Raw genomic sequence first — 26,125 nt, 5'->3', positions numbered from 1 at the left:
AATTACCAGACATCCCTCCTTGACTCCTCCTCTCACTTCCCACCTCTTACTCCCCCCCCCCCCTCCCCCCCCCCCCCCCCATGTGTCTGTCGACGGCTCATCACTTCTATTATTTGTTGAGTGCTTGTCTTTACTCCTGCACCATTGCCAATTAAATTGACACTGCATGATTCTGAATTCAATTTCTTGTAGTATGTTGTAATTACATACTGGAATTAAGGAATGATAATGAGTAAATCGAACACTGATGTCTTTTAGTCTGTAAAGAAAAGCTATCAATCTAAACAAGTACAGATAAAAATGTTTTCCACCACCAGAAAACTGCATCACAGTAATCTAAATAGTTGCTAAATCTGAAGTCTCTGAAATATAAGAGAAAATTGTAAAATTTTAAATTTTTGGCTTAGAATGGCACAGGTATAAGCCAATGTACAGATCTACATCTATACTCTGCCAACCAATGTGGAGTACACAGCAGAGGGTACATCTCATTGTACCAGTTATTAGCGTTTCTTCCCATTCCGTTCACAAATGGAGTGGAGGAAAATGATAGTTTGAATGCCTCTGTATGTGCAGTCAACACTCTAAACTTATCCTCATGATCCCTATGTGAGCAATACATACAAGTGTGTAGTGTATTCACAGAGTCATCATTTAAGACACATTCTTGAAACTCTGTTAATAGACTTTCTAGGGGATAGTTTACATCTATCTTTGGGAATCTCCCTTCGTGAGCAATACGTAGGAGGTTATACTGTATTTGAAGAGTCATCATTTAAGGCCCATTCTTGAAACTCTGTAACTGGACTTTCTAAGGGATAGTTTACATCTGTCTTTGACAATCTTCCAGTATAGTTCCTTCAGTATATCTGTGCCACTCTCCCATGGATCAAACAAACCTGTGACCATTTGTGCTGCCCTTCTCTGTAAACATCCAGTATTCCCTTTTACTCCTATCTGGTATGTGTCCCACAAACTTGAGCAGTACTGTAGAACCAGTCACATGAGTGATTTGTAAACAATGTCCTTTGCAGAGCGATTGCATTTCCTCATTAACTTACCAAGAAACCAAAGTCTGCACCTGCTTTACCAATGAATAAGCCTATGTGATCATTCCATTTAATATCTTTACAAAGTGCTACAGCCAAGTATTTCTAAGAGTTTTCCAATTCCAGCAGTGACTCACTGTTATTATAGTCACGAGGTACTATGCTTTTTCATTTTTGGAAGTGTACAATTTTACATTTCTGAACACTTGACACAAGTTGCCAATCTCTGCACCACTTTGAAATCTGAATGAATATTTATACAGTTTTTCTCAGACAATACTTCGTTATATGCGATTGAATCATCTGCAAAAAATCTGATGTTAATATTAATATTGTGTTTGATTCTCCATCCTGGATAACGCACTGTATAAAAGTCCTGAATCCAGACATAAATTTCACTTGATAACCCATATGATTGCACTTTTGACATTAAGTGAATATGTGGTACTGAGTCAAATGATGTTCAGAAATCAAGAAACACTGTGTCTACATGACTGATCCGAAGCTTTCAGTATGTCCTGTGAGACAGTGCGAGTTGAGTTTCACATGATTGATTTTTTCGGTATCCATGCTGGCTGGCATTGAGGAGGTCATTCTCTTCAAGATATCTCATTATGTTTGAGTTCAGCACAGAACAAATCAATGTGAAGGATACTGGATGGTAGTTTTGTGGATCACTTCTACTACCCTTCTTCCAGACATGTGAGACATGCGCTGTTTTCCATTAACTGGGCACTGATTTTTGTTTAAGGTGTCTATGATAGATTATAGTTAGAAGATGGATAGCTCAGCCACAAATTCAGTATAGAATCTAACAGGGATTTCATCAGGGACCAGAGCTTTGCTTAATTTTAATAATTTCGGTTGCTTAACATTACTGACACTAATGGTTATTTCATTCATCTTCTCTGTGATATCAGAATTAAATTGCAGCAATTTTCCTGAGTTTTTCTTTGTAAAGGAACATTTGAAAGCAGGCTTAAGAATTTCAGCTTTTGCTTTGCTACCCTCAGTTTCAGTTCCTGCCTCATTCACTAGGGAGTGGACACTTGTCTTTGGTGCTTTACATATGACCAAAATTTCTTTGAGATTTGTGAAATATCAGCTGACGGGTCGACAGAAGCGTCCAATCTCACGCGTCGGCTTTGACCCGTGACGTAAGGGTGTTGTCGTGTGTGACGTCATGACGGCGCGGAGTTTGGTTTGAGTGTGGCTGTCTCCAGTTCTGTTTTATCTTATTTTATTTACTTTTCTGATCTGTTCGTTCTATCTCGTGAGATTTTTTTTTAAATTTAAAAACACTTATTACTTATTTTAATTATCTGTTTCCTCGAATTTCTGTTTTAGTTTATTACATTTATCTTTCTGATCTGTTCGTTCTATCCCGTGAGATTTTTGTTTTTAAAAAGACAAAAAACACTAATCAGCTACTGAAGCATCTTTATCTTCTATGGGTTGCAGGGGTTACGACCCCTGGGGAGGTGGGTGTGTATTCATGCATGGCTGTCTTCACTTACATGTTGTAGCTACGCAAGGCGTCTAAATTTGTTTATATATAGTTTGCCCCCCACCCAAAACACCCCATTTCCCGCGCTTGTCCCGTTAGTGTCATTAGGCTTCTTGTGGAAAGTGTGTGTGTTTGTTTTTGTTTCCGCCATATTTGTGACGTCATGGGTCAAAGCAGACATGTGGGATCGGACGCTTCCGTATTTCCCAGCTGACAATATTCTGTTACAATAGTCGTTGAAGGCATCACACATTGCTCTCTTGACAGCCAAATGTGTTTCATTCAGCATTTCTCTATCTACAGCCCAATGCTTTTCTTTACAATGACTGTATATCATGGAGATTCCTTCCCATTATGAACTAGTCTACTGGATACAAATCTATCCAGTGCATGATCAACCACTCTTTTAAACTTGAGCCAGCATTCCTCTAAACACTCCTGCCCTGTGCCAACAGTTTCAAGTTCCTCACTGAGATATGGCACTACTGTTTTTTTTAAAATCTAGTTCACCAATAATTTACATCTCTCTGTGTTGTAGTTGTCCTTTGAACTTTGGTAATCACTCTTGCCACAACCGTGTCATGGCAACTGATATCCTCAAAGAGGTCAGGTCTATTTGTTGTCATTAGATCCAATATGTTTCCAACATGAGTGGGGTTCTGAACTATCAGTTCTAGTTAAGTTTTCAGAGAAGGCATTTAGTAATGTTTCATGGGATATATTATTTTAATATTCTATATTTTTGACACAGAGAGTGGCTCAGATATCAACAGTGTATATGTTCAAAAGGAAAATATTTTTATTAGTACATGAATTGTATATTTTTGAAAAATTGTCAACATATGTACTGTGGTGTCACCGCCAGACACCACACTTGCTAGGCGGTAGCCTTTAAATCGGCCGCGGTCCGTTAGTACACGTCGGACCCGCGTGTCGCCACTGTCAGTGATAGCAGACCGAGCGCCGCCACACGGAAGGTCTAGAGAGACTTCCTAGCACTCGCCCCAGTTGTACAGCCGACTTTGCTAGCGATGGTTCACTGACAAAATACGCTCTAATTTGCCGAGACGATAGTTAGCATAGCCTTCAGCTACGTCATTTGCTACGACCTAGCAAGGTGCCATTACCAGTTACTATTGATGCTGTAAAACATGCACCGTCAAGAGCGATGTTCACCATTTATGGATTAAAGTTAAGTATTCCACAGCTACGTCCTTTTTTGCTAGTCTAATTTCCTTGTCCTGTTCCAGACCTCACGCCAGCCTGCGTGAGCTAAAATGCGTGCCTTTCGGCTTCCTCTCAAAACCGAGTTGGCTCTCTTGCCAATCCACAACATGTACCATTCACCCAGAAGTAATTACCATGATTATCAGTCTGAGTAGATTAGTGCTAGTCATAATTTGTAGTTAGTACACTTTAATTAAGCAGCTGGCAATGGTGGCATCTGGCTGTTGGTGTTTTTAACTTGACTCAGTCCACATCCCTGAAGGCTCGTCTTCATGCTGGGACTGACAGAATACAGTGTGTTAATGAATGAATGAATAGTCACTATTTCTTTATAAGTGGGGAGTCCTTTCTACCATGAACTGTTCTCCTAGACATATATCCACCCAATGTTTGATCAACTATTCTCCTAATTTGTTTTGCAGTTCCTTTAAATGCTCCTGCCCCAGATGTAAATGTATCAAATTCATCCATCAGATCTGATACTACTGCATCCCTATCCACTGTTCCAGTGGCAACTGAGCTACAGCTAACTCAGGGTCACTGACATCAGTTTAAATTTGGACATCATCAAGGTCACATCAGTTTGTTACCATTAGTCCTATCTAACACACTACTGTCAAGAGTGACCTTCTGAACTATTTCTTGTAGGTACTTTTCAGAGGGGTCACTTAGCATTGTTCTGCTGGCTGTTTGGACTAGGTCACCACTTACAAAACTGAATCATTCGAATCATTTGTTGGATGATTAGTCTCCTCCAACAATGTCATTACGATTGGGAAACATATGTACATAGTAAGCTGAGGTTTTCCCTAAAATTTTCAGTTACACGTACGGATGAGTCTGGTGATATTTTTGACATAGACTTAAGGCTTATACCAAACATATCATTGCTGTCAGTTTTGGGTTTTGGCCAATTTTCTGTATCTTGTATTATGTGAGTTCCAATGCTTTTTTTATTACTGCTTCAAACTCCAAGACTTCATTACAAAAGCTTCAGTTGTTGACTGCTAGGCTTTTAGTAATTTCACCTGTGGGGGATATAGCTTTGGATCTTACATGAATACTTTGGGGTCTCCTAAAGCTGTTGTTATCTCGACTGGGTGAAAGACACCTAACTAGAAAAATCATTGAACGCACTTCACAAGCAGTCATCTACCTGCGTATTAGCCTCTGCTGTGTAGTATACATCGCATCTGTGTAAGGGGATCCTACAGTTCTCAAACTTATGGCTAACTTTAGAAAGGCACAGTATGACTTGTGACAATACCTTGAAAGTCTCTGGTTTAAGCCTTTAACTCAACTAGTAACCAGAAGGATAATGTTGTTCAAATTAAGCAGGGAAGAATAAGATGGGCAGGTCATGTACAGAGAATGCCAGAAACTCAGAGCGTCAAGAAAGTTTTTAAGGGGAAACCTGACGGGAGAAGGAGAAGAGGTAGACCCAGGAAAAGGTGGCTGGACAATATGTAAGAAGATCTAAAGATGATGGGAATAAGAAATTGGAGAAGGGAGGCAATGGACAGAGAAGAATGGAGGCAGGTGCTACAGGAGGCCAAGGTTCTTCAAGGACTGTAGAGCCAACCAAGAAGAAGAAGAAGAAGAAGAAGTAACCCAAACAGCACAATCAGCTCTGACGATAAGGTTTAGATTATGAGCTTAAATGGAAACCCCATGAGTAATCCTTGTCTTTTTCATCTTATCTGCCACTTGCTGGAATAATCGAAGAATGACCTTGGAGCCCAAACAAGAGACATCATTTGTGCAACATGCTTCACAGTTTGCAACTGATTGCACCCCATTCCCTCATTGCCTTCTCAACAGTCTCTTCATCATGTTGAATGCTCCCCTCCTCCCCCAAGGCATAAACACTGGGTGCACTATGTGATCCTTCACATCCCTCACTGCCATTTCCCAAAGGAGTAGCATTAACAACAGTACATTCAAACTACTAACAATTAACAGATTTACATCCATCTGCACATGCTTTCCCCTTAAACAGCACACTTCCTAGCAGGTGAAGTTTGTCACAATAGCTCAGCTTCAGTGGAAGACAGCCCCTCAGACTTGACAGAAAGGGGTACAAGTTTGGTACCCTGAATTGTTCTTGGTACCAGCACTCTTGGACAGGTGCTCAAACCTACCACTGACTCGCCACAAAGTCAAGCCAACGAATAGTGGTGTTACTGTAAACCGTGGAGAGAAGAGAGACTCTAAGGGAGAGAACAGTACTTAAGTACCTCTGTTATCTCTTTTGTAGTTCACCCAATGCAGTCATTCACCGTAGCTTCCAACCATTGACAGCAGTTCCATCTGTTTACAAAAAGAGCTAACTCATCCAGTACCCAATAACAGCATTCACAGAAAGGCCAAACTGTTTGTTTCTAGGTTTTCTCACTATCATAGGCCCCACATAGTGTTCTGTGGAATGAAAATTACTAGTGAGAAATTGAAAGATAGCATAGCCTGAGACTTTGGTGAGGTTGAGGAGTAATCTGAACATAAGTTCAAATGTGATGCGGTATGAACGCAGCTAATATAAGCTAAATCAATTTTACACACTCCTCTTTATGTGATTTTTCTCAGTAAAGGAGGAAGGGCACAAGATTAGGGTTAACATCTTGTCAATACTGATGTCATTACAGATGGCGCACAGCTCGGACTGTTTCAAGAAGATGGAAGGAAATCAGCCATGCCCTTTACAAAAAAGAATCATATTGGCATTTGCATGGAGTGATTTAGGGATATCATAAAAACTTAAAACAGAATAGCCAGATGTGGATTTGAACCCTTACCCTCTCGGGTCGGCAGAAGCGTCCAATCCCACCCATCGGCTTTGACCCGTGACGTAAGGGTGTTGTTGTGTGTGACATCATGATGGCGTGGAGTTTGGTTTGTGAGTGTGGCGTGTTTGTAGATGTCGTCATGTTGTGGTTTGTTGTGCCCTCTGGTGGTATGTTTAGGGATTTCGTTTGTGTGGTATAATGGGCCCAATTTGGTCTTGCTCATTATACAGCATTGTTAGAGTGTTGGCTGTGTTTGTAGTGGAATTTGTTTCAGTGAGTTAACGATTTAGTGGTTTTGTGTTGAGGTTAATTTAATGTTGTTTGCTGTAGGTCATGTAGTAATTTGAGTAAATTAATTGGTTGTTGTTTTTGTTCAGGAATGAATATGAAGGATAAAATTAATAGTGCGCGTCTGGAAGAAATGATGAGAAATACCGTGTTGAAGCTGATAAAGTTTTACAGCTGTTTGGGAAGTGTTCGATCCCAATTTATGGGATCAGGAGCTGCTGTTGAGCTATATAGGCCAAGGGAAGTGTTCGATCCCAATTTATGGGATTGGGAGCTGCTGTTGAGCTATATAGGTCAGGGGAAGATTTCGATCCTAATTTATGGGATTGGGGGCTGCTGTTGAGCTATATAGGCCACGGGAAGTTTTCGATCCTAATTTATGAGATCGGGAGCTGCTGTTGAGCTATATAGGTCAAGAGAAGTGTCCGATTCCAGATGATATTGTGTCAAGTGGAATTTGGGTAGCTTTGTGGTGCCGGTTTTTTTCGTCGTTTTGCGTGGTTTTGTATGGGGGTGGGTGTCTAAATTTGTTAATATTTAGTTTGCCCCCACCCAAAACCCACCAATTTCCCGCGCTTGACCCGTTAGTGTCATTAGGCTATTTGTGGAACGTGTGTGTGTTTGTTTTTCGATGTGTTTTCGTGTTTATAATGTGTACATAACGACTTTATATGCGCCATATTGGAATCGTGGTAATGGTCGTTTCCGCCATATCTGTGACGTCATGGGTCAAAGCAGACGGGTGGGATCGGACGCTTCCGTATTTCCATCCTCTCTTATGCAAACCCAGTGTGCCTACCACTGTGCTGCCTGGCTCAATTTTATTTCTGTGTAAAAGCTTGCTGTCAGCATTCATGTTTGCATTAGCTATAAATTTTTCTCTAGATTCTGCCTTATGCAATACAACTTCTTGTTTTCTCTCTTGTAGCATAAAGAGTTAAGAAGTATGTGTGTTCTGAATATAGTTCATATAGTTTTGACACAGTGAAACACCAAGCAGCAACAGAACCTTGCAATTAACAAAATATATTGAAATAATGCTACAGAAGACAGTCAGCAACCCGAACAACATTATGAGTAATTAAATAAAATAAACCTTTGTGAAGGTTAAACATCACACAAACATGATCCTCCTAACATATCTGAAGTTTACAGAACTGGGCTAATACAAGTATTTAGTTTGTTAACAAAGCTAGGAGTTTCCTACAAACATCATACAGATCAATGTACAATTGATATAGGCCTAGGCCCTATCAGTCAATGATTTTTTTCCAATGCCGAGTTATGTTAAATATTATATGTATATACAGCACTTCCTATAAAAACAGGGAGATTATTGCTTGGTTAAGTGCAATCTATGCATACTTACGTAATTCTCCATCTGCCCTTAAGACTTGTAGAATGTAGGAGAATGCTATGACAATCATTAATGCAAACAAAACTGAAGAGACCTGCAAAACCCATTTCCAGAAACCTGGAGATCTTAACCCTCCTTGCTTATATATTTTCGACAGCACAAAACTCTTTTTCAAAAAAGAAATATATGCATATTGCCAACAAAAGCAGAGTAAATAAAAACTGTAAATTCACATAAATTACATTAGAATAAATTCCAACCTGCAAGTGTTAGGTGCTAATGCACAACTTTGACATAAGGCAGAATTTAATATTGGTCTTCAGCTGATCAATAAGATTCCCACGAGTACAGTATAAAGTCTATCGAAGACAATAAACAACACTGTAAACATACTAACTATTAATTCCTTTGTTACTATTTATACTTCATAAAAGAATACCTAGAAAAGTAAATGTGTTGGTTGCATTTACGTGCAACAAATGAACTACTGGGTAAAGCTAATTTTGCAAACCTGTGGCACTGTGTTGTAAATCATGTACTATCCAACACAAAATTAGAAAATTTTATTCACCTTTGTACAGTGTACAATACTAGATCATATGGGCAAAATAAATAAAGATATACAACGGTTGTCGTTTCGATAAAACTAACCATTTCCAGCGTGAACGTTCCGATGATCAGTTTACGATTTTTCTTTGCACATATCACTTCTCTTACACAAACGTCAAGTCACTCCTCCGACTGATTGCTCGTCTGCTGCTTCACGTTTGTTTGTAAACTAAAACGAGTAGTAGCTACACGCGATTAGTTGCAGTTAATCGAGATTGTCCTAGTAATCGATATACGGATATTTGTTTTGCGTCAGTTTAACCACAGTCTAACTGTTAGACTGTGCCACTGTGGTTTAACTTTACTTAATCACTCATCCTCACAATTAATTATTTCGATGACTCCTTTTTTGTTTTAAAGCCTGTTAAATGTTGACTTGCCGTCTACAGCTCCGTTGGTATTTATCTTCGATTCATGTTTACATGTTCTGTAAGTAGAATTTGAAGTTGTTTGGTACTGCTGCGCATCTATGTTGTTTAATGTTTACTGTGTTATTTGACGTGCGCCGTCTCTTTGGTATTTAAACTTTAATTTTCAATTTACACCATTATTTGTCACCTCGTGAGACTGTACCAGTTTTCCTTGCTTTTCTGGATTTTATATATGTCTGCAAGCATTTTATTGGCGTTCTAGAGCCTACCCAGATGAGGTAGAGGCAATCTTCCACCACACATTTATCATTTAACAGCTCATTTGAGTCAATGAATATTGCTCCAGGCATGTCACACTGTTCCCAAATGCCACCATAGAGGCCACAATGGCATTACCTCATTTTCGTTAATGGGAGGAAAAGTGTTAGCATAACTTACTATAATGTTAACAAGATAATTATGTATTACTGCAATATTCGTCATATCTTTCAGCTCATGTTTAAGTGAAGCCTTGTCTTATAATCTTGAGTTTTTCTTGACTGTAACATCTTGACAGTACCTCAGTGTACGTACATTGAAGGGGGGAGGAGGGAAAGAAAGGGAAGGCATTGCTGATGCCAGCTGCTTCGGAACATTACGCGGAATCATCGGGGACGAGTGAAGGTGTATTTGAACCCGAGATCTTCTACTTACTAATGCAGGTGCATTAACCACTGCTCCATCAGTGCACGGTGTTATCGCAACTGCGCAGATTATCTCGGCACGCCACAAGGCCAACTCACATTTCCACTGAGCCCCAGCTATCCGCACTCCTTGTGCATTTCCTCCATGCTCGCTACTCTTGGATTCCCGTGGCGTAGGAAGTCGGACGTACTTGTGTATCCGCACTGAAGTACCCATCTAGGGGAATCAATTATACGAATTCCTATAATTCCACGCATTCATATGTCACTAAACTTTGAAAAAACACACTACATGCAGTTCAGAACTTGTAAGGGGTGCCCCACAGGTATATGCGTAACATAAGATGACAAGCAGATAGAAGAAGTGGACAGTGTCAAATTCTTGGGATTACAGCTTGATAATAAATTTAACTGGGAGGAGCACACTACAGAACTGCTGAAGCGTCTTAACAATTCACTATTTGCAATGCAAAATGTGTCAGACATAGGGGATATAAAAATGAAAAAGCTGGCATACTATGCTTTCATTTCATAATGTCATATGGGATTATTTTTTGGGGTAATTCATCAAGCCAAGCTAAAGTTTTCTGGGCACAAAAACGTGCAGTAAGAGTTATAGGTGGTGTGAACTCAAGAACATCCTGCAGAAGCCGGTTTAGGGAAAGGGACACTAACTACTGCTTCCCAATATATTTATTCCTCAATGAAATTTGTCATTAAAAGTATATCACTTTTTCAAACCAACAGCTCAATTCATGGAATCAATACTAGTAATAAGAATAATCTTCACAAGGATTTAAAGTAACTTATTCCTGTACAAAAAGGTGTACATTACATTTTCAATAACTTGCCAGCAGCCATAAAAAGCTTAACAACCAATGAAATTCAGTTTAAGAGAAGCCTAAAGGATTTACTGGTGGCCAACTCCTTCCACTCCATTGACGAATTTATCAGTAGGACCAACTGAAGCACAATATAACCTCTGCACTATTTCAGTGCGGTAATGTGTTCTTTATAAATAAGTATTGTAGTAGTTCTATTACATGTTTATTACCTCATAAATAAATAAAACTTTTTTTATTTTAAATTCAGTGCATTAGTGTTTGTAAAATGATTCTTTCATATACTGTTCATAAAAAAATGACGATCAATCCACTTGGGACCTATGGAAGATACATTAGCTTATTTTTTCAGTTGTAAATATTTGTCATATATTATTGTTTTTCTGACATGTTCCACATCCTGGAGGACCTGCTCACTATGGATCAATTGGAATGAAAGTAAATCTAATCTAATGTAATCAGTGATCAATGAGCTGAGCTGTCCATTTTCTATTGTTTCAACGGCAGAAATACTAACACACTGCACTATTTAAGTCAAATGATGTGAGCTGTGTTGTGATTTTTTCTCAATGGAAGGCTGCCTCTGGATGGATGGATGGTTGGTTGATTTGGGGGAGGGGGACCAAACAGCGAGGTCATCAGTCCCATCGGATTAGGGAAGGATGGGGAGGGAAATCGGCTGTGCCCTTTGAAAGGAACCATCTTGGCATTTGTCTGAAGCGATTTAGGGAAATCATGGGAAACCTAAGTCAGAATAGCGGCACGCGGGTTTGAACCGTCATCCTCCCAAATGTGAGTCCAGTGTGCCAACCACCGCGCCTCCTCGCTCGGTACATCTGGATGTACATTAATACCCCGGTCTGACATACTGACTGTTGTCAATATTAGTAATGCATTGTTATTGTACATACGCTGACTTTTTTTAACCACTGGCTGTCATTTGAATTGTTGAAAATTGTAGCACTTGCAAGAGAAATACGAAAGATTAGAGACATTTAATTCACAACCTTTGAAGTTCACAACCAGCTGTTCGTAGATGTCGATGCAAAGTAAATGTAAACATAGCAAAGGCAAGTAAAATAAAGAATAGTGTGCTGTGCAGAATGCCTACAATCCTGTTTATTGTCTAGCAGTGCAGTGTGCTGTGATTTGCGTCGATGCTTTTCTTTTGCGTTGTTGAATTAGCTGCCATTTTCTGCGTTCTACATAGTATTAACACAATAGAATGTAGCCTTTCCTGGCTAGGTTGGCTCCGCTGATCACTGAGTTTTGTGTTTATGTCGATGAAAATTTTACCGAAAGAAGTGAACTTCGCTTTATGCCACTACAGTTTCGTCTGGACTATACATAAACTTTATAATCATAACAGGATGTCTATGATGTAGTTCAATATCTGCTTGTCGTACTCTCTAAAACCTGTAGTGTATATTGTGTTTTGTGTGTTGAAACCGGAGACCTAGAAACGACAGAGAGGCTTCATCCCGCCGTAAACTTCAGTGGATCACAACCCCACAATAGACCACAACAGTCCCCCCCCCCCCCCCCCCCCCCGCCCCACACACACACACACCGAACCCATGGTTATCATGCGGTTTGGCCCCCAGTGGACCCTTCCCGGGAACATCTCATACCACACGAGTGTAAGCTCAAATCTTTGCGTGGTAGAGTAATTACGGTATACGCGTATGTGGAGACAGCGTTTGCGCAGCAATTGCTGACATAGTGTAACTGACGCTGAATAATTGGAACCAGCCTGCATTCGCCGAGGCAGATGGAAAGCGGCCTTCACAACCATCCACAGGCTGGCCGGCACATTGGACCTTGATACTAATCCGCCGGGAGGATTCGTGCTAGGGACCGGCACGCCTTCCTGCTCGGGAAGTAGCGCATTAGACAGCGCGGCTAGCCAGGTAGGCAAACCGATAGTACTACCATCTTCCTTTACAGAGTATGTTATTAACGATGTGTATGTGTGTGTGTTTGTGTGTGTGTGTCTGTGTGTGTGTGTGTGTTTGATTTTGTTGTAGGATAGAACAGGGCAGGATCGGAAATCAGCGCAAGTAAGTGCGATGTTCAGCTCTCAAACGGTGGTACTGTTACAGTGTTACAATGTGTAATATCAACCAAGGACAGTGAAACATACATCAACAGCGAAAATACCATGCAGTGAGCGATACACATCTCACGTAAGGACCCCGCTAAAGTATCGTTACTCTATGGTCTAGTATGTTTTATGCAAAGTATCATGACATCAAACGTTTCCACTGGGTCCATGTCAGACTTGAAGATGAAGATAGATTTGCGAGATTGAGGACCGGGAATACTAGCTCTATGATGTTGCAGTCAAAGGCTAGGATTACTGGGACAGGCTTTATTACGTCAGAATACAAGAGCGCGGCCGAACATGGCAACTGGGGCCATACTAACGCAGCTCTGTTATGTCAGAATGCGAAACGTGGAGTACTAGCGCTGGGTCTATGACGCCACAGAGCAGCTCAGTCCTGTTGGGCTATTTGTAACAGCACAGAATTCCAGCACACAGGTCCCTCAGGCATCTATGGGCAAGTATACTGCTTCTCCTAACAGTAAATTTGGATCTCTCCACTATATACCTTAAAAGAAAAACACTGAGAAGAGGAAGGCCCCTCTGCCCTATGCTGGCTCATTTCCCCCGAAGCAACAACCGTCCACAACCCCCCTGACATTACAGTTTAAACAATTTAGCCTCGACAACAACTACCATAAGTTCAAATTATGAGAAAATCCATGTATCGTAAGTTTAATAGGATGCGAAGTCTGCTGGCTGTCAAAGTACATTGCATTCATCCTAACTTTAAAACTGAACAGCCAACTGATGCAGTCTACATGGTTGTCAAACACGCTTACAACTGTCAAATGTAGTTTGGGGAAAATAATAGCCATCCAACAGTCCTTAAACATACGTTCCGCTTGCAAGGTCCACACACTATGATCGCATACTTTAAGAGCGTAAAATTATCACCTTGGACTCCAAATGCAATGCTGATTCTCTCTGGCACAAACCAGTTATAGGTTTCGAAAGGTGTATAACATCGACTTATTACGATATTCACATCCGATTACAGTTTGGGAAGTATGGTACGTTCACATCATTCCTATAAAATGATCGTCGGCGATGATAAATGTACCTGACGAAATACGAACATCATACGAGAGTAATAGTCGATTAGTTTCATATCCATAACATTTCAACATGGAAAACAGTCGCCAGTTCCAGGCACAGACCTCAGTGCACCTTGTGTTTAACACCGGCTAGAAGCCAGGAATTTTTTGGTCCAGCACAAACTTGACAACATATAAGAAGAACGGATGTGTCCGCCATAGGTTGAGTCTCTCCATAGCGATCCATATTGCAGACTACAAGTGACACGCGTTCGCCACGAGTGAATGCTTAAATTTACTTGACAGAGGCACATATTCGTTCTCCCACTATTCCATATGTATGTGATCCATATTGCAGACTACAAGTGACACGCGTTCGCCACGAGTGAATGCTTAAATTTACTTGACAGAGGCACATATTCGTTCTCCCACTATTCCATATGTATGTGAAATAGCAATAGGAATTGACCAGCAGGGATGTAAGGTATGCTCAACAAGTATGCAGGTTTACCAAATACACATACCCATCTTTGTAAGGTTTGAGGCCTGGCAGAAGCAGCATCAAAGTCTTTAACACTACCACACACACTGGAAACTGATGAACTGTCACTGTGTTTGGCCAGGTGAATCTGTTGTAATAGTTCATACAGAAATGTGAGTCACTTTGACTGAGTTGATATGGTACAATAATAGCAAGTGTAGTAGAATAATTCGGTATCTTCAAACAGTAGGCCCCATGGCGAATTCAGATTGCAGTACTTTCCCAGCTAACTGTAGACTTCTCAGCCAGCAGTACCATAGCAAACCTCACACTCTTTTGATGGATAGGAGTACAACTTTTTTTAACTAACGCCGATTTTCTCTGTAGACATGACTTGGTGTGATAGAAATTTTATATTGCTGCAGATGTAACGTTGAAATCCAACCATCCTTCCTATAAACAGGTTGTGATCTATTGTCAGGGCTGGCACTGCATTTTTAAGTGATTCCTCACATACACTACTGGCTATTAAAATTGCTACACCAAGAAGAAATGCAGATGATAAACGGGTATTCATTGGACAAATATATTATACTAGAACTGACATGTGATTACATTTTCACGCAATTTGGGTGCATAGATCCTGAGAAATCAGTACCCAGAACAACCACCTCTGGCCGTAACAACGGCCTTCATACGCCTGGGCATTGAGTCCAACAGACCTTGGATGGCGTGTGCAGGTACAGCTGCCCATGCAGCTTCAACACGATACCACAGTTCATCAAGAGTAGTGACTGGCGCATTGCGAAGAGCCAGTTGCTCGGCCACCATTGACCAGACGTTTTCAATTGGTGAGAGATCTGGAGAATGTGCTGGCCAGGGTAACAGTAGTACATTTTCTGTATCCCGTACAGGACCTGCAACATGCTGTCGTGCATTATCCTGCTGAAATGTAGGGTTTCGCAGGAATCGAATCAAGGGTAGAGCCATAGGTCGTATCACATCTGAAATGTGACGTCCACTGTTCAAAGTGCCGTCAATGAGAACAAGAGGTGACCGAGACGAGTAACCAATGGCACCCCATACTATCATGCCGAGTGATACGCCAGTATGGCGATGACGAATACACACTTCCAATGTGCGTTCACCGTGATGTCGCCAAACATGGATGAGACCATCATGTTGCTGTAAACAGAACCTGGATTCATTCGAAAAAATGACGTTTTGCCATTCGTGCACCCAGGTTCGTCGTTGAGTACACCATTGTAGGCGCTCCTGTCTGTGATGCAGCGTCAAGGGTAACTGCAGCCGTGGTCTTCGGGCTGATAGTCCATGCTGCTGCAAACGTCGTTGAACTGTTCGTGCAGATGGTTGTTGTCTTGCAAACGTCCCCACCTGTTGACTCAGGGATCGAGACGTGGCTGCAAGATCCGTTACAACCATGCGGATAAGATGCCTGTCATCTCGACTTCTAGTGATACGAGGCCGTTGGGATCCAGCAAGGCGTTCCGTATTACCCTCCTGAACTCACCGATTCCATATTCTGCTAACAGCCATTGAATCTCAACCAACGCGAGCAGCAATGTCGCGATACGATAAACCGCAATCGCGGTAGGCTACAATCCCACTTTTATCGAAGTCGGAAACGTGCTTGTAGGCATTTTTCCTCCTTACACGAGGCATCACAACAACGTTTGACCAGCCAACGCGGGTCGACTGCTGTTTGTGTATGAGAAATCGGTTGGAAACTTTCCTCATGTCGGCAAGTTGTAGGTGTCGCCACCAGGGCCAAACTTGTGTGAATGCTCCTAAAAGCTAATCATTTGCATATCACAGCATCTTCTTCCTGTCAGTTAAATTTCGCATCTGTAGCACGTCATCTTCGTGGTTAGCAATTTTAATGGCCAGTAGTGTAATTAAAAGTGTTTTACGTTGTGTATAGAACTTTTAAGATTTACAGCAGATTTCTATCCACTACTCACCTGTAGCTTCCAGGATTACGACCCATCAAGAGTGAAGTCTGTGCTATGAATTTCTAACACGTTATTCGCATCTGACATTCCAATACAGTAAACCACTGAGCAGGGTAACGATATTTCTATGGCGTCACCTTGCAGGTACAATCGGAATGGCTCTAAGTTTAGAATCCATGACTTCTTCAATGATGTCAGAATCCAAAATGGCTGACTCTGAGAGAAGAATGCAGTCCAAAATAGTTGTCTGAATTCCGGTGGCACTGCAGTCATCTCCCATCACCACACGTCATCAGTGTGGGCTTACTGAACATCAAGCAAACAGACCACTTGTGATCTTTACTCCGTGGTGAAAAGTCGATCATCATCATAATCATCATCATCATCATCATCATGAAGAGACATCAGAGATCTAAAACCTCCAGATAGAAGAAACTGACTCGCACACTGGATTGTAAGAACTAAATTATTCATCTCTCTCAATAATTTCTGGTCGTTACACACACACACACACACACACACACACATATATATATATATATATATATATATATATATATATATATATGTGTGTGTGTGTGTGTGTGTGTGTGTAACGACCAGAAATTATATATATATATATATATATATATATATATATATATGTGTGTGTGTGTGTGTGTGTGTGTGTGTAACGACCAGAAATTATTGAGAGAGATGAATAATTTAGTTCTTACAATCCAGTGTGCGAGTCAGTTTCTTCTACCTGGAGGTTTTAGATCTCTGATGTCTCTTCATGATGATGATGATGATGATGATGATGATATATATATATATATATATATATATATGTGTGTGTGTGTGTGTGTGTGTGTGTGTGTGTGTTTGTGTGTGTGTGTTTCATGGTTTTCTTTTAGTTCTTCCAGAGTTCAACAGGTCCATGATATAGACAATGTATAAACAATGTTGTGCCTGAAACATTTGAGCAGAAGCAGCAGCAGAGATCAAGTCAGCAACCAGACACACTCCCTGATGCAGCTCCTAACACGTTGAAATGGAAATCAAATACTTCAAGCAGCAGAAAGTAAGTCATCTTGCAGACAAGCAAGCTCTCTATGCAGCCCCAACACTCTGGAGTGGAAATAAAATCACGTATTGCTATTATACTCTGAAGCGCCAAAGAAACTGGTATAGGCAAGATTATTCAAATACAGAGATGTGAAACAGGCTCTGTCATCGGCAACGCCTATATATAAGAAAAGAGTCTGGTGCAGTTGTAAGATCGGTTACTGCTGCCACAACGACCGGATACAAAGATTTAAGTGAGTTTGAACGTGGTGTTATAGTCGGCGCATGGGCGATAGGACACAGCAGTGAACTGTATCATCTTTATCTTTGCCTAGGTGTGGTGTGTCGTCTTCCGGAGCCTTGGCTTTGCTCTGCCGTGATTGGTCTGTTTGCTTTTAAATTTCGGAGGGCGCTGCGTTCTGGGGAGGGACCTGCTGATGACGAGAGTATCGAGTGCTGCTGCCGGAGTGAGACGCGGAGTTTTCCCGCAATGTTGCGGGAAAGGTGGTATAACTTCCTGTGAACGCACATTATTGCTACGAGCGTGTGTACTCGAGACGGTGGCAGTTGTTCTGGACGGGCTGTGTGATAAGGAAGCTCGGTGTGGCAACTGTTGACGTGGCGTGTCTGCGTTGCTATGGCGGAACTGGGGCGATTGACGTAACTCGAGTTGGTGCTGGTTGCAGCCTGTCGCTGAATGCTTGTCTGCCTTCTGGACTAACGGTGAGAGTTTCTTGACTTGATGTGTCTCACTCAATTTCTGCCCGTGTCGTCAGGTGTGTTTTGTTCTAAGGTCGTGTGCCATGGTGTTTCGCAATTTTAGTAGGCTCAGACATGCCCGAAATCCCAGTTCAATGATCTGATGTTATATTGTCAAGTGTAACTATCACTAGAGAAGAGTGTTAACTCTCTGTACCTTAATAACTGAACCTAAAATATTATCTGTGGTTGAAATTTTATTCTGACCCAGGTGCAATAACGATCTTGTATTCTAGAGGTTGAGTGGTATTATCATTTAGTACTGGCCATCACATTTGCTAAGTCGAAGATTTGTGAAGGCCAATGGGCGTCATTAACAGTTCCTGCCTAGATAGGTGTTATATTTTGAGCCATGTATTTCAATATTTAGTAATTTTTATTTTATGTGTTATAGAGAGTTGCTGTCATGCCCTATGTGGACGATTCGCCACGTTCGTGAAGTTTCTAGTTGTTCTGCTGCTCTGTGCCATATTGCTAACACAGGCAGTCCTAGCACAGTTGATTGTAAATTTTTCTCTAGTGGTGAGGAGCATCTGCTGGTTTTAAGTGCTAACTCACTAACTTCAACAATTTTCAAATATTTATTGCTACTGATATTCAGACCGAGTGGCGAGGCCACTACCCCTTTTTGGTTATTAATTTTATCTTGTTAGCTTGTTTTATTAAAAAAAACCTTTGGTATATGAATTTGTCTTTTGGTCTTTACTGCTCCTTTGGACGAAGTAAATTAACTGTTGGTTTTGCATTCTTGTAGCATTATCAAAACAGCATTTTTGGTTATATTTGACTGGCCCTTCTGACCGAATGATTAAAGTCATTCCTTTCAGTAACTTATTGTATTGGTCAATAATTAATCAAAACTGTTGGGTCCTCCAGACCGTGATTATCTTGAATCTTAAGGTTGTCATTCTCACATTACAGTTGTGAATGTTCAGCGGCCCTTCAGGCCTGGAATTAAAAAAAAAAATTATTGTGTAATATTTGTACCAGTGAACAAGTGTTTTTTTAATGTTTAATAAACTTAAACTGTGTTTGAAACTGTAACCTCATTTGGGTCTACGCTTTCACTCCCTGCAGCCTTTGAGCTCTGCTTACCTTACGTTTTGGCTAAGATTTCCCATACCACGACGTATCAAGCATCTATGAGGTAGCGATGAAGTGGGGATTTTCCAGTACGACCATTTCACGACTGTGCCGTGAATATCACGAACTGAGTAAAACATCAAATCCCTGACATCGCTGTGGCCAGAAAAAGATCCTGCAAGAATGGGACCAACCGCGACTGAAGAGAATCGTTCAGTGTGACAAAGTGCAATCCTTCCGCAAACTGCTGCAGATTTCAGTGCTGGCCAATCAACAAGTGTCAGCGTGCGAGCCATTCAAAGAAACATCATCGATATGAGCTTTCGGAGCTGAAGGCCCACTCGTGTATCCTCGATGACTGCACGACACAAAGCTTTACGACAATGGTCTGGCGATGACTGGAAGCATGTTGCCTCGTCGGAAGATTCTCATTTGAAACTGTATCGAGCAGAAGGACATGTACGGGTATGGAGACAACTTCATGAGTTCATGGACCATCCATACCAGCAGGAAGCTGTTCAAGCTGATGGAGGCTCTGTAAAGGTGTGGGGCATGTGCAGTTGGAGTGATATGGGGTCCCTGATACGTCTCAATACGATTTTGACAGGTGACACGTACGTAAGCATCATGTTGATCACCTGCGTCCGTTCATATCCAGTGCGCATTCTGACGTAGATGGGTAATTCGAGCAGGACAATGTGACACCTCCACGTCCAGAAGTGCTACAGAATGGCTCCAGGAACGCTCTTCTGAGTTTAAACAATTCTGCTGGCCACCAAAGTCCCCAGATGTGAACATTATTGAGCAAATCTGGGATGCCGTGCAACGTGTTGTTCAGAAGAGATCTCCAGCCCCTGGTACTCTTACTGATTTATGGAGAGTCCTGCACGATTCATGATGTCAGTTCCCTCCAGCACTACTTCAGACATTAGTCGAGTCCGTGCCACGTCGTGTTGTGACACTTCTGCGCAGCATTTGTGCACCGCCGCCGTCAGTGTCAGCCAGTTTGCCGTGGCATACAGAGCTCCATCGCAGTCTTTAACACTGGTAGCATGCCGCGACAGCGTGGACATGAACCGTATGTGCAGTTGACGGACTTTCAGCGAGGGCGTATAGTGGGCATGCGGGAGGCCAGGTGGACGTACCGCCGAATTGCTCAACACGTGGGGCGTGAGGTCTCCACAGTACATCGATGTTGTCGCCAGTGGTCGGCGGAAGGTGCACGTGCCCGTCGACCTGGGACCGGACCGCAGCGACGCACGGATGCACGCCAAGACCGTAGGATCCTACGCAGTGCCGTAGGGGACCGCACCGCCACTTCCCAGCAAATTAGGGACACTGTTGCTCCTGGGGTATCGGCGAGGATCATTCGCAACCGTCTCCATGAAGCTGGGCTACGGTCCCGCACACCGTTAGGCCGTCTTCCGCTCACGCCCCAACATCGTGCAGCCCGCCTCCAGTGGTGTCGCGACAGGCGTGAATGGAGGGACGAATGGAGACGTGTCGTCTTCAGCGATGAGAGTCGCTTCTGCCTTGGTGCCAATGATGGTTGTATGCGTGTTTGGCGCCATGCAGGTGAGCGCCACAATCAGGACTGCATACGACCAAGGCACACAGGGCCAACACCCGGCATCATGGTGTGGGGAGCGATCTCCTACACTGGCCGTACACCACTGGTGATCATCGAGGGGACACTGAATAGTGCACGGTACATCCAAACCGTCATTGAACCCATCGTTCTACCATTCCTAGACCGGCAAGGGAACTTGCTGTTCCAACAGGACAATGCACGTCCGCATGTATCTCGTGCCACCCAACGTGCTCTAGAAGGTGTAAGTCAACTACCCTGGCCAGCATGATCTCCGGATCTGTCCCCTATTGAGCATGTTTGGGACTGGATGAAGCGTCATCTCACGCGGTCTGCACGTCCAGCACGAACGCTGGTCCAACTGAGGCGCCAGGTGGAAATGGCATGGCAAGCTGTTCCACAGGACTACATCCAGCATCTCTACGATCGTCTCCATGGGAGAATAGCAGCCTGCATTGCTGCGAAAGGTGGATATACACTGTACTAGTGCCGACATTGTGCATGCTCTGTTGCCTGTGTCTATGTGCCTGTGGTTCTGTCAGTGTGATCATGTGATGTATCTGACCCCAGGAATGTGTCAATAAAGTTTCTCCTTCCTGGGACAATGAATTCACGGTGTTCTTATTTCAATTTCCAGGAGTGTATTATCAAACTGTTTATTACTAAAAAGTAATGGGTATTACTGTTAATAGATTTATCCTGCTGTGAGACAAGGTGGTCAATGCTTTTGTGGGAGTATGTTCGTGGTTGTCAGGGAGGCCACGATTGTACCCAGCTGTGCATCTTCAGCGCTCAAAAAATCTCGAAATCGCGCGGTGAGAGATCGGGACTTCATGGAGGATGCGTAAGGGCTTAGTTGAAACAACCTCGGCAACATGTGGGCGATCATTATCCTGCAGCAGAAGGATGCAGCCCGTCAACATTCCTGGGCGTTTGAACTTGTTGGCGCTCTTCAATTTTTGCAAAGTGTTCACGTACGACTGTGCACTGCGCGTTAATTGTGGCGCCGTTACTTTTGACTTGCTTTGGACGAAGAGGTGCACACCTCAACATATCGTCAGTGAATTAAAATAACAACTATTCCTTTATTTAAATAGTAATTTACAGTTTCGTACCACTTATCAACTTTAAAAAGCAACCAAAAATTGATATGTATCACCAGAAGTAGGAAAAATTCATATTTAAGTAAATAAATGCAGTTCATGAATTAAGAAAGTACACAGTGGTTTGAAAAGATTGACCTGATTTTGGGCGGCAATAATTAGGAAACGTGGGACGTGCCAGTAATGAAATCTGTGTCGCCTGGAATTGGCGTGACCTAGAGCTTCAGAAAATCACGTATTTGTCATTCAAAGCGTCTTCTCAGTTTAAAGTCAGCTCAACAGAAAGCATCTGTTGCAAGGAGTTTCGGTCCAGTGTGCTTTACGTCAGCGCTTTGGGACTGACCCACTTGCACCCAACAATATTCGTCGTTGGTATCGCCAATGTAAAGAGAGGTTGCTTCGACAAAAGTAAGAGTCCAGGTGACGAAATGGTGGAAAGAATTCGGCGAACGTTTGAGCGGAGTCCACGAAACTCTACTCCAACGACTTCATTTTCCAACAGGAGCCGGCAGGAGTGGCCGTGCGGTTATAGGCGCTACAGTCTGGAGCCGAGCGACCGCTACGGTCGCAGGTTCGACTCCTGCCTCGGGCATGGATGTGTGTGATGTCCTTAGGTTAGTTAGGTTTAAGTAGTTCTAAGTTCTAGGCTAATGATGACCTCAGAAGTTAAGTAGCATAGTGCTCAGAGCCATTTGAACCATTTTTCCAACAGGATGGAGCTCCACCACAGGGCACAACAACGTATATCAGTTCCTCAGTGACGCTCAGCCCCAACGCTGGATAGGGCGCATGGGACCGTCATACACTACCCTGCATTCTTGACATCCAGGATCGCCAGACATGACTCCATGCGGTTTCGTCTTGTGGGAATGTGTGAAGGAAAGTGTGTTCATTTCCCCTCCAGCTCGTGGCACAGAAGAAGTGAAGAACAGAATAACAGCCGCCGTATTTCTGTAAAAGCAGATACGTTGTGTAAAGTTTATGACGAATTTAACAATTGTCTGGATTTGCTTGCACAGCTGCTGCTGGACACTTAGGGCATTTGTAATAGCTTAGCTAAAACTTTAACATTTTTTGAGTATTTTGCTGTTAATCCCATGTTTGTAGTATATTTTTATTAATAAATATTGAGTTTTGAAATCAGGTTATTCTTTTTGGAACACTGTGTACTTCATTTTACAAATATAGTTTTCCCCCCCTGTATCTCTTTGACATAAGATACGTTATTTGTGTCGAGAGAAGCTGGCTCAGTAACTCAGAAAAGAGTCGATGCCACTTTCGTCTGTCCCCGTGTTCTGTGCCTCTGACCGCCCACTGCCACTGGTGGCCGCTGAAGACAGCACGTCTGTCTGGGGTGTGGCGCCACCATCTGGAACCTCTGTAGCAGAACTGTGGCTCAAACTGCTGCTTTCTCTCTTCTGGCCAAAAGACATAACTTCTTCTGAAATTCTCAAGTTCTCAACTGCCAGGAGGAAACTGCACACCTGAAAAACAACATCAGTGTTTAGTATATAAACGCGACGCAGTATTAGTATAATAAAAACTCTCACTGTAAATGTTTGTACTACTGTCATGTACAAAAAATGTTCAAATGTGTGTGAAATCTTATGGGACTTAACTGCTAAGGTCATCAGTCCCTAAGCTTACACACTACTTCACCTAAATTATCCTAAGGCCTAACACACACACAGCCATGGCCAAGGGACGACTCGAACCTCCGCCGCTATCAGCCGCACAGTCCATCACTGCCATCACTGCAGCGCCCCAGACCGCTCGGCTAATCCCGCGCAGCTATCATGTGCAAAGAGTGTTTCAAAATATGGCGCATTTTTACAGCGAATAGGTGAATGTTTTGCGCTAGTAAATTGGAGATAGGCTAGTGTGAATAGTTTAGTTCAAAAGTTAGCAGTTTGTTTTCCGTAATAGCGCAAATTTTAAAATTAACTTCGTTGTGCTGTTTGAGACATTACTGATTTAATAACTGCTTCATTGGTTCACGGTCACCACGTCGGATAACGTTGTGAAACTTCGCTTCGTCCGAACAGGCCTCGAAAGCCCCAACTTTACCGACCGACCACCGTGTCATTCTCAGACTATAAGCCGCACTGGATACGGATACGGAGGGGTACACAGTCAGCACACCAATTTCCGAGCCGTAGTCAGATTTCGCGGCTGGAGCCGCTGTTTCTAAGTCAAGTAGCTCCCCAGTTAGCCTCACAAGGCCTGAGTGATCCCCGCTTGCGAACAGCGCTCGGAGGACCTGGATGGCCAGCATTCCGACTGCTATCCGAGCCCGACAGTGCTTAACTTCGGTGATCTGACGGGAACGCTGTACGGTTGTGAAAGCTGAACGGTACTTCAATGAGACAGCCACTCGTCATCTTCAGGTGCTTACTGGTGTTTTGCTGCAGTGGCTCGCCAGAAAACTCGCTAGAAAAACGCAGGCGCCGGTGGGTGGGGCTATAACGTCATCATAGAGTGCAAAATCGACCAGAGCCCCTTACCAGAGAAATGGATCACGGTCTATGCTTTTGCAAGCCGCAGCCCTGCTTTCGCGTGGGCAGCGTGTTGGCACCTGGTGTAAGTGCCGACTCCGATTCCCCATCTGAATCGACTCATTGGATTCCTTGGTCTGCGGCCGACGATGCCATAGTGTCGCCATTGCTGGTTCCCACCCCTTGCTGAGTAGAAATCCCGTGTCTCTATTAGGTAGTTACTTACACACATTTCGATTGCTTCTTTAATGATAGAGTCCCAGCACGTAGAGGCAGTCGAAAGGATCTCTGCCTCTCCGTAGTTCATCCTATGTCCTGAAGACAGTGCTCAGAGCAGCAGACTTTTCTGGCTGACCCGATCTGGTGTGACGTCTATGTTCATTGCGACACGTCTTGCCAAAGTATGATTTTCCACACTGTATTTTAGATATCGCTGATCTCCTTAGGCCAAGGTCGTATTTAACAGAACCTTTCTTCGTTTGTACTCGTGTTGGACGGCGGAAGATGCATTTTACTTGTTGTTTCTTGAACAGCGTGCCGATATTAAAAGATACTTTATAGTGTAGAAAAATCAATCTTGTGGAGTTCTCCGTTTCTTCTGGTTCGTCCTGAGGTTTAGTGTTTACAGGTTGAAACACATTGTGAATCTGTTTATGGGAGTCCCCGTTTTGTACAAACACAGAACAAAAATGGCTAAGCTCTGCTAACAAACTCCCTGCATATGAGATAACAGTAGGCCAATGAACGACAGTCCTAATACGCAACTGTGTTGAGATGCGTGGTGGCAGCTCGTACCTAGTGGATTTCCGTCAGTGTGAGTTGTGGAACATACTGTGACCCAAGGAAACGTCTTCTTTTCTGTGGACCAAGACGTCTAACAAGGGGAGATCTTCATTTTTTCCCACTTCCATGGTGAAGCAAACGCTCGCATGGAGGGAGTTAAGGTGTTTCACAAATGCGGGAAGTGTTGCTGTCCCATGTGATCATACTACAAAGGTGTCGTCCATGTATCTCCAGAATGTCGTAGATTCCAATGAAGCTCACTGAAGTGCTTTTTCCTCAAAGTCTTCTGAGCTGTGCTGCGGTTCGTGTTGGTGCTGTTTGTAGGTTTCCGCCCTCTGTTGGAGGCCAGACGGTATCGTTTGGTTGCGGTTGTTTGTCCTCTTCTCGTATTGACTGGCGCCACTCGTTTTCACAAGCGTCGCCCGTCCGCTAGTGGCAGCAGCGGCGGTTATCGATATGTGGGGCGACGTGGTTGTTTTTCCGGGTCGTGTGAGTGGGCCAGTTCGGTTCGGCACTGAGAAGGAGCCACGTCCATGCAGTGCGAGAAAACGCCAGGACCGCTGGCGGCCCGCATCGACTGCCGGATCGAAGGACTATGGTCATGAGGGTGCACGACCTCGTCGTAAACCGGATCCAGCAAGCTTTTAAGATGAGTGCATTTCAATCCAAGTAGAGAAACTTCTGCCATTGTGATATCTCGCGATTCTCCAGTGACTTGGGTTCGCGTTGCTGCTCGTAGTGTCGCCGAGGCGAAGAGCAGCGAGTGGAGTGTTTGGGGAAGGCGGATCTGATTAGCTTTCCTCGACTTCTTATGATTATTTACTGCTTTCATCTTGTTACAGTTCGTTAAGTTCAACCAGCGGTAATTTTTCTTGTCTGATGGCCGCTAACGCCCAAGTTACCTGCCCTTGGGGCCGGTTGGTGATCCTTCTGCTCTAGTGGTAGTGATTCCTATC

At 43.0% G+C, this 26,125-nt stretch overlaps 2 protein-coding genes across 7 annotated transcripts in view; both read right to left on the bottom strand.

The window, feature by feature from the left end:
• Nucleotides 1-9,059, bottom strand: part of LOC124551075 (zinc finger protein 570-like) — a 201,557-nt gene extending 192,498 nt beyond the window's left edge. For 2 of the 6 annotated variants that reach the window (XM_047125971.1, XM_047125974.1), the window contains exon 1: nt 8,863-9,022. In XM_047125971.1, coding sequence (XP_046981927.1) covers nt 8,863-8,865 — 3 coding nt within the window. In that variant the 5' untranslated portion in view covers nt 8,866-9,022. Of the gene's footprint in view, nt 1-8,862 lie in introns of all 6 variants that reach the window. The other 4 variants (XM_047125976.1, XM_047125977.1, XM_047125973.1 and 1 more) reach the window with 4 other exon arrangements.
• Nucleotides 9,060-22,571: 13,512 nt separating this feature from the next.
• Nucleotides 22,572-26,125, bottom strand: part of LOC124551214 — a 37,444-nt gene continuing 33,890 nt past the window's right edge. Inside the window, exon 4 of the mRNA XM_047126204.1 lies at nt 22,572-23,375. Within this exon, the coding sequence (XP_046982160.1) occupies nt 23,139-23,375 (237 nt within the window). The 3' untranslated portion in view covers nt 22,572-23,138. The remainder of the gene's footprint in view (nt 23,376-26,125) is intronic.

This window comes from Schistocerca americana, chromosome 9, assembly GCF_021461395.2.
Source record: "Schistocerca americana isolate TAMUIC-IGC-003095 chromosome 9, iqSchAmer2.1, whole genome shotgun sequence".
Classification (NCBI taxonomy): Eukaryota; Metazoa; Arthropoda; class Insecta; order Orthoptera; family Acrididae; genus Schistocerca; species Schistocerca americana.
This window is presented reverse-complemented; position numbering and strand designations above follow the sequence as displayed.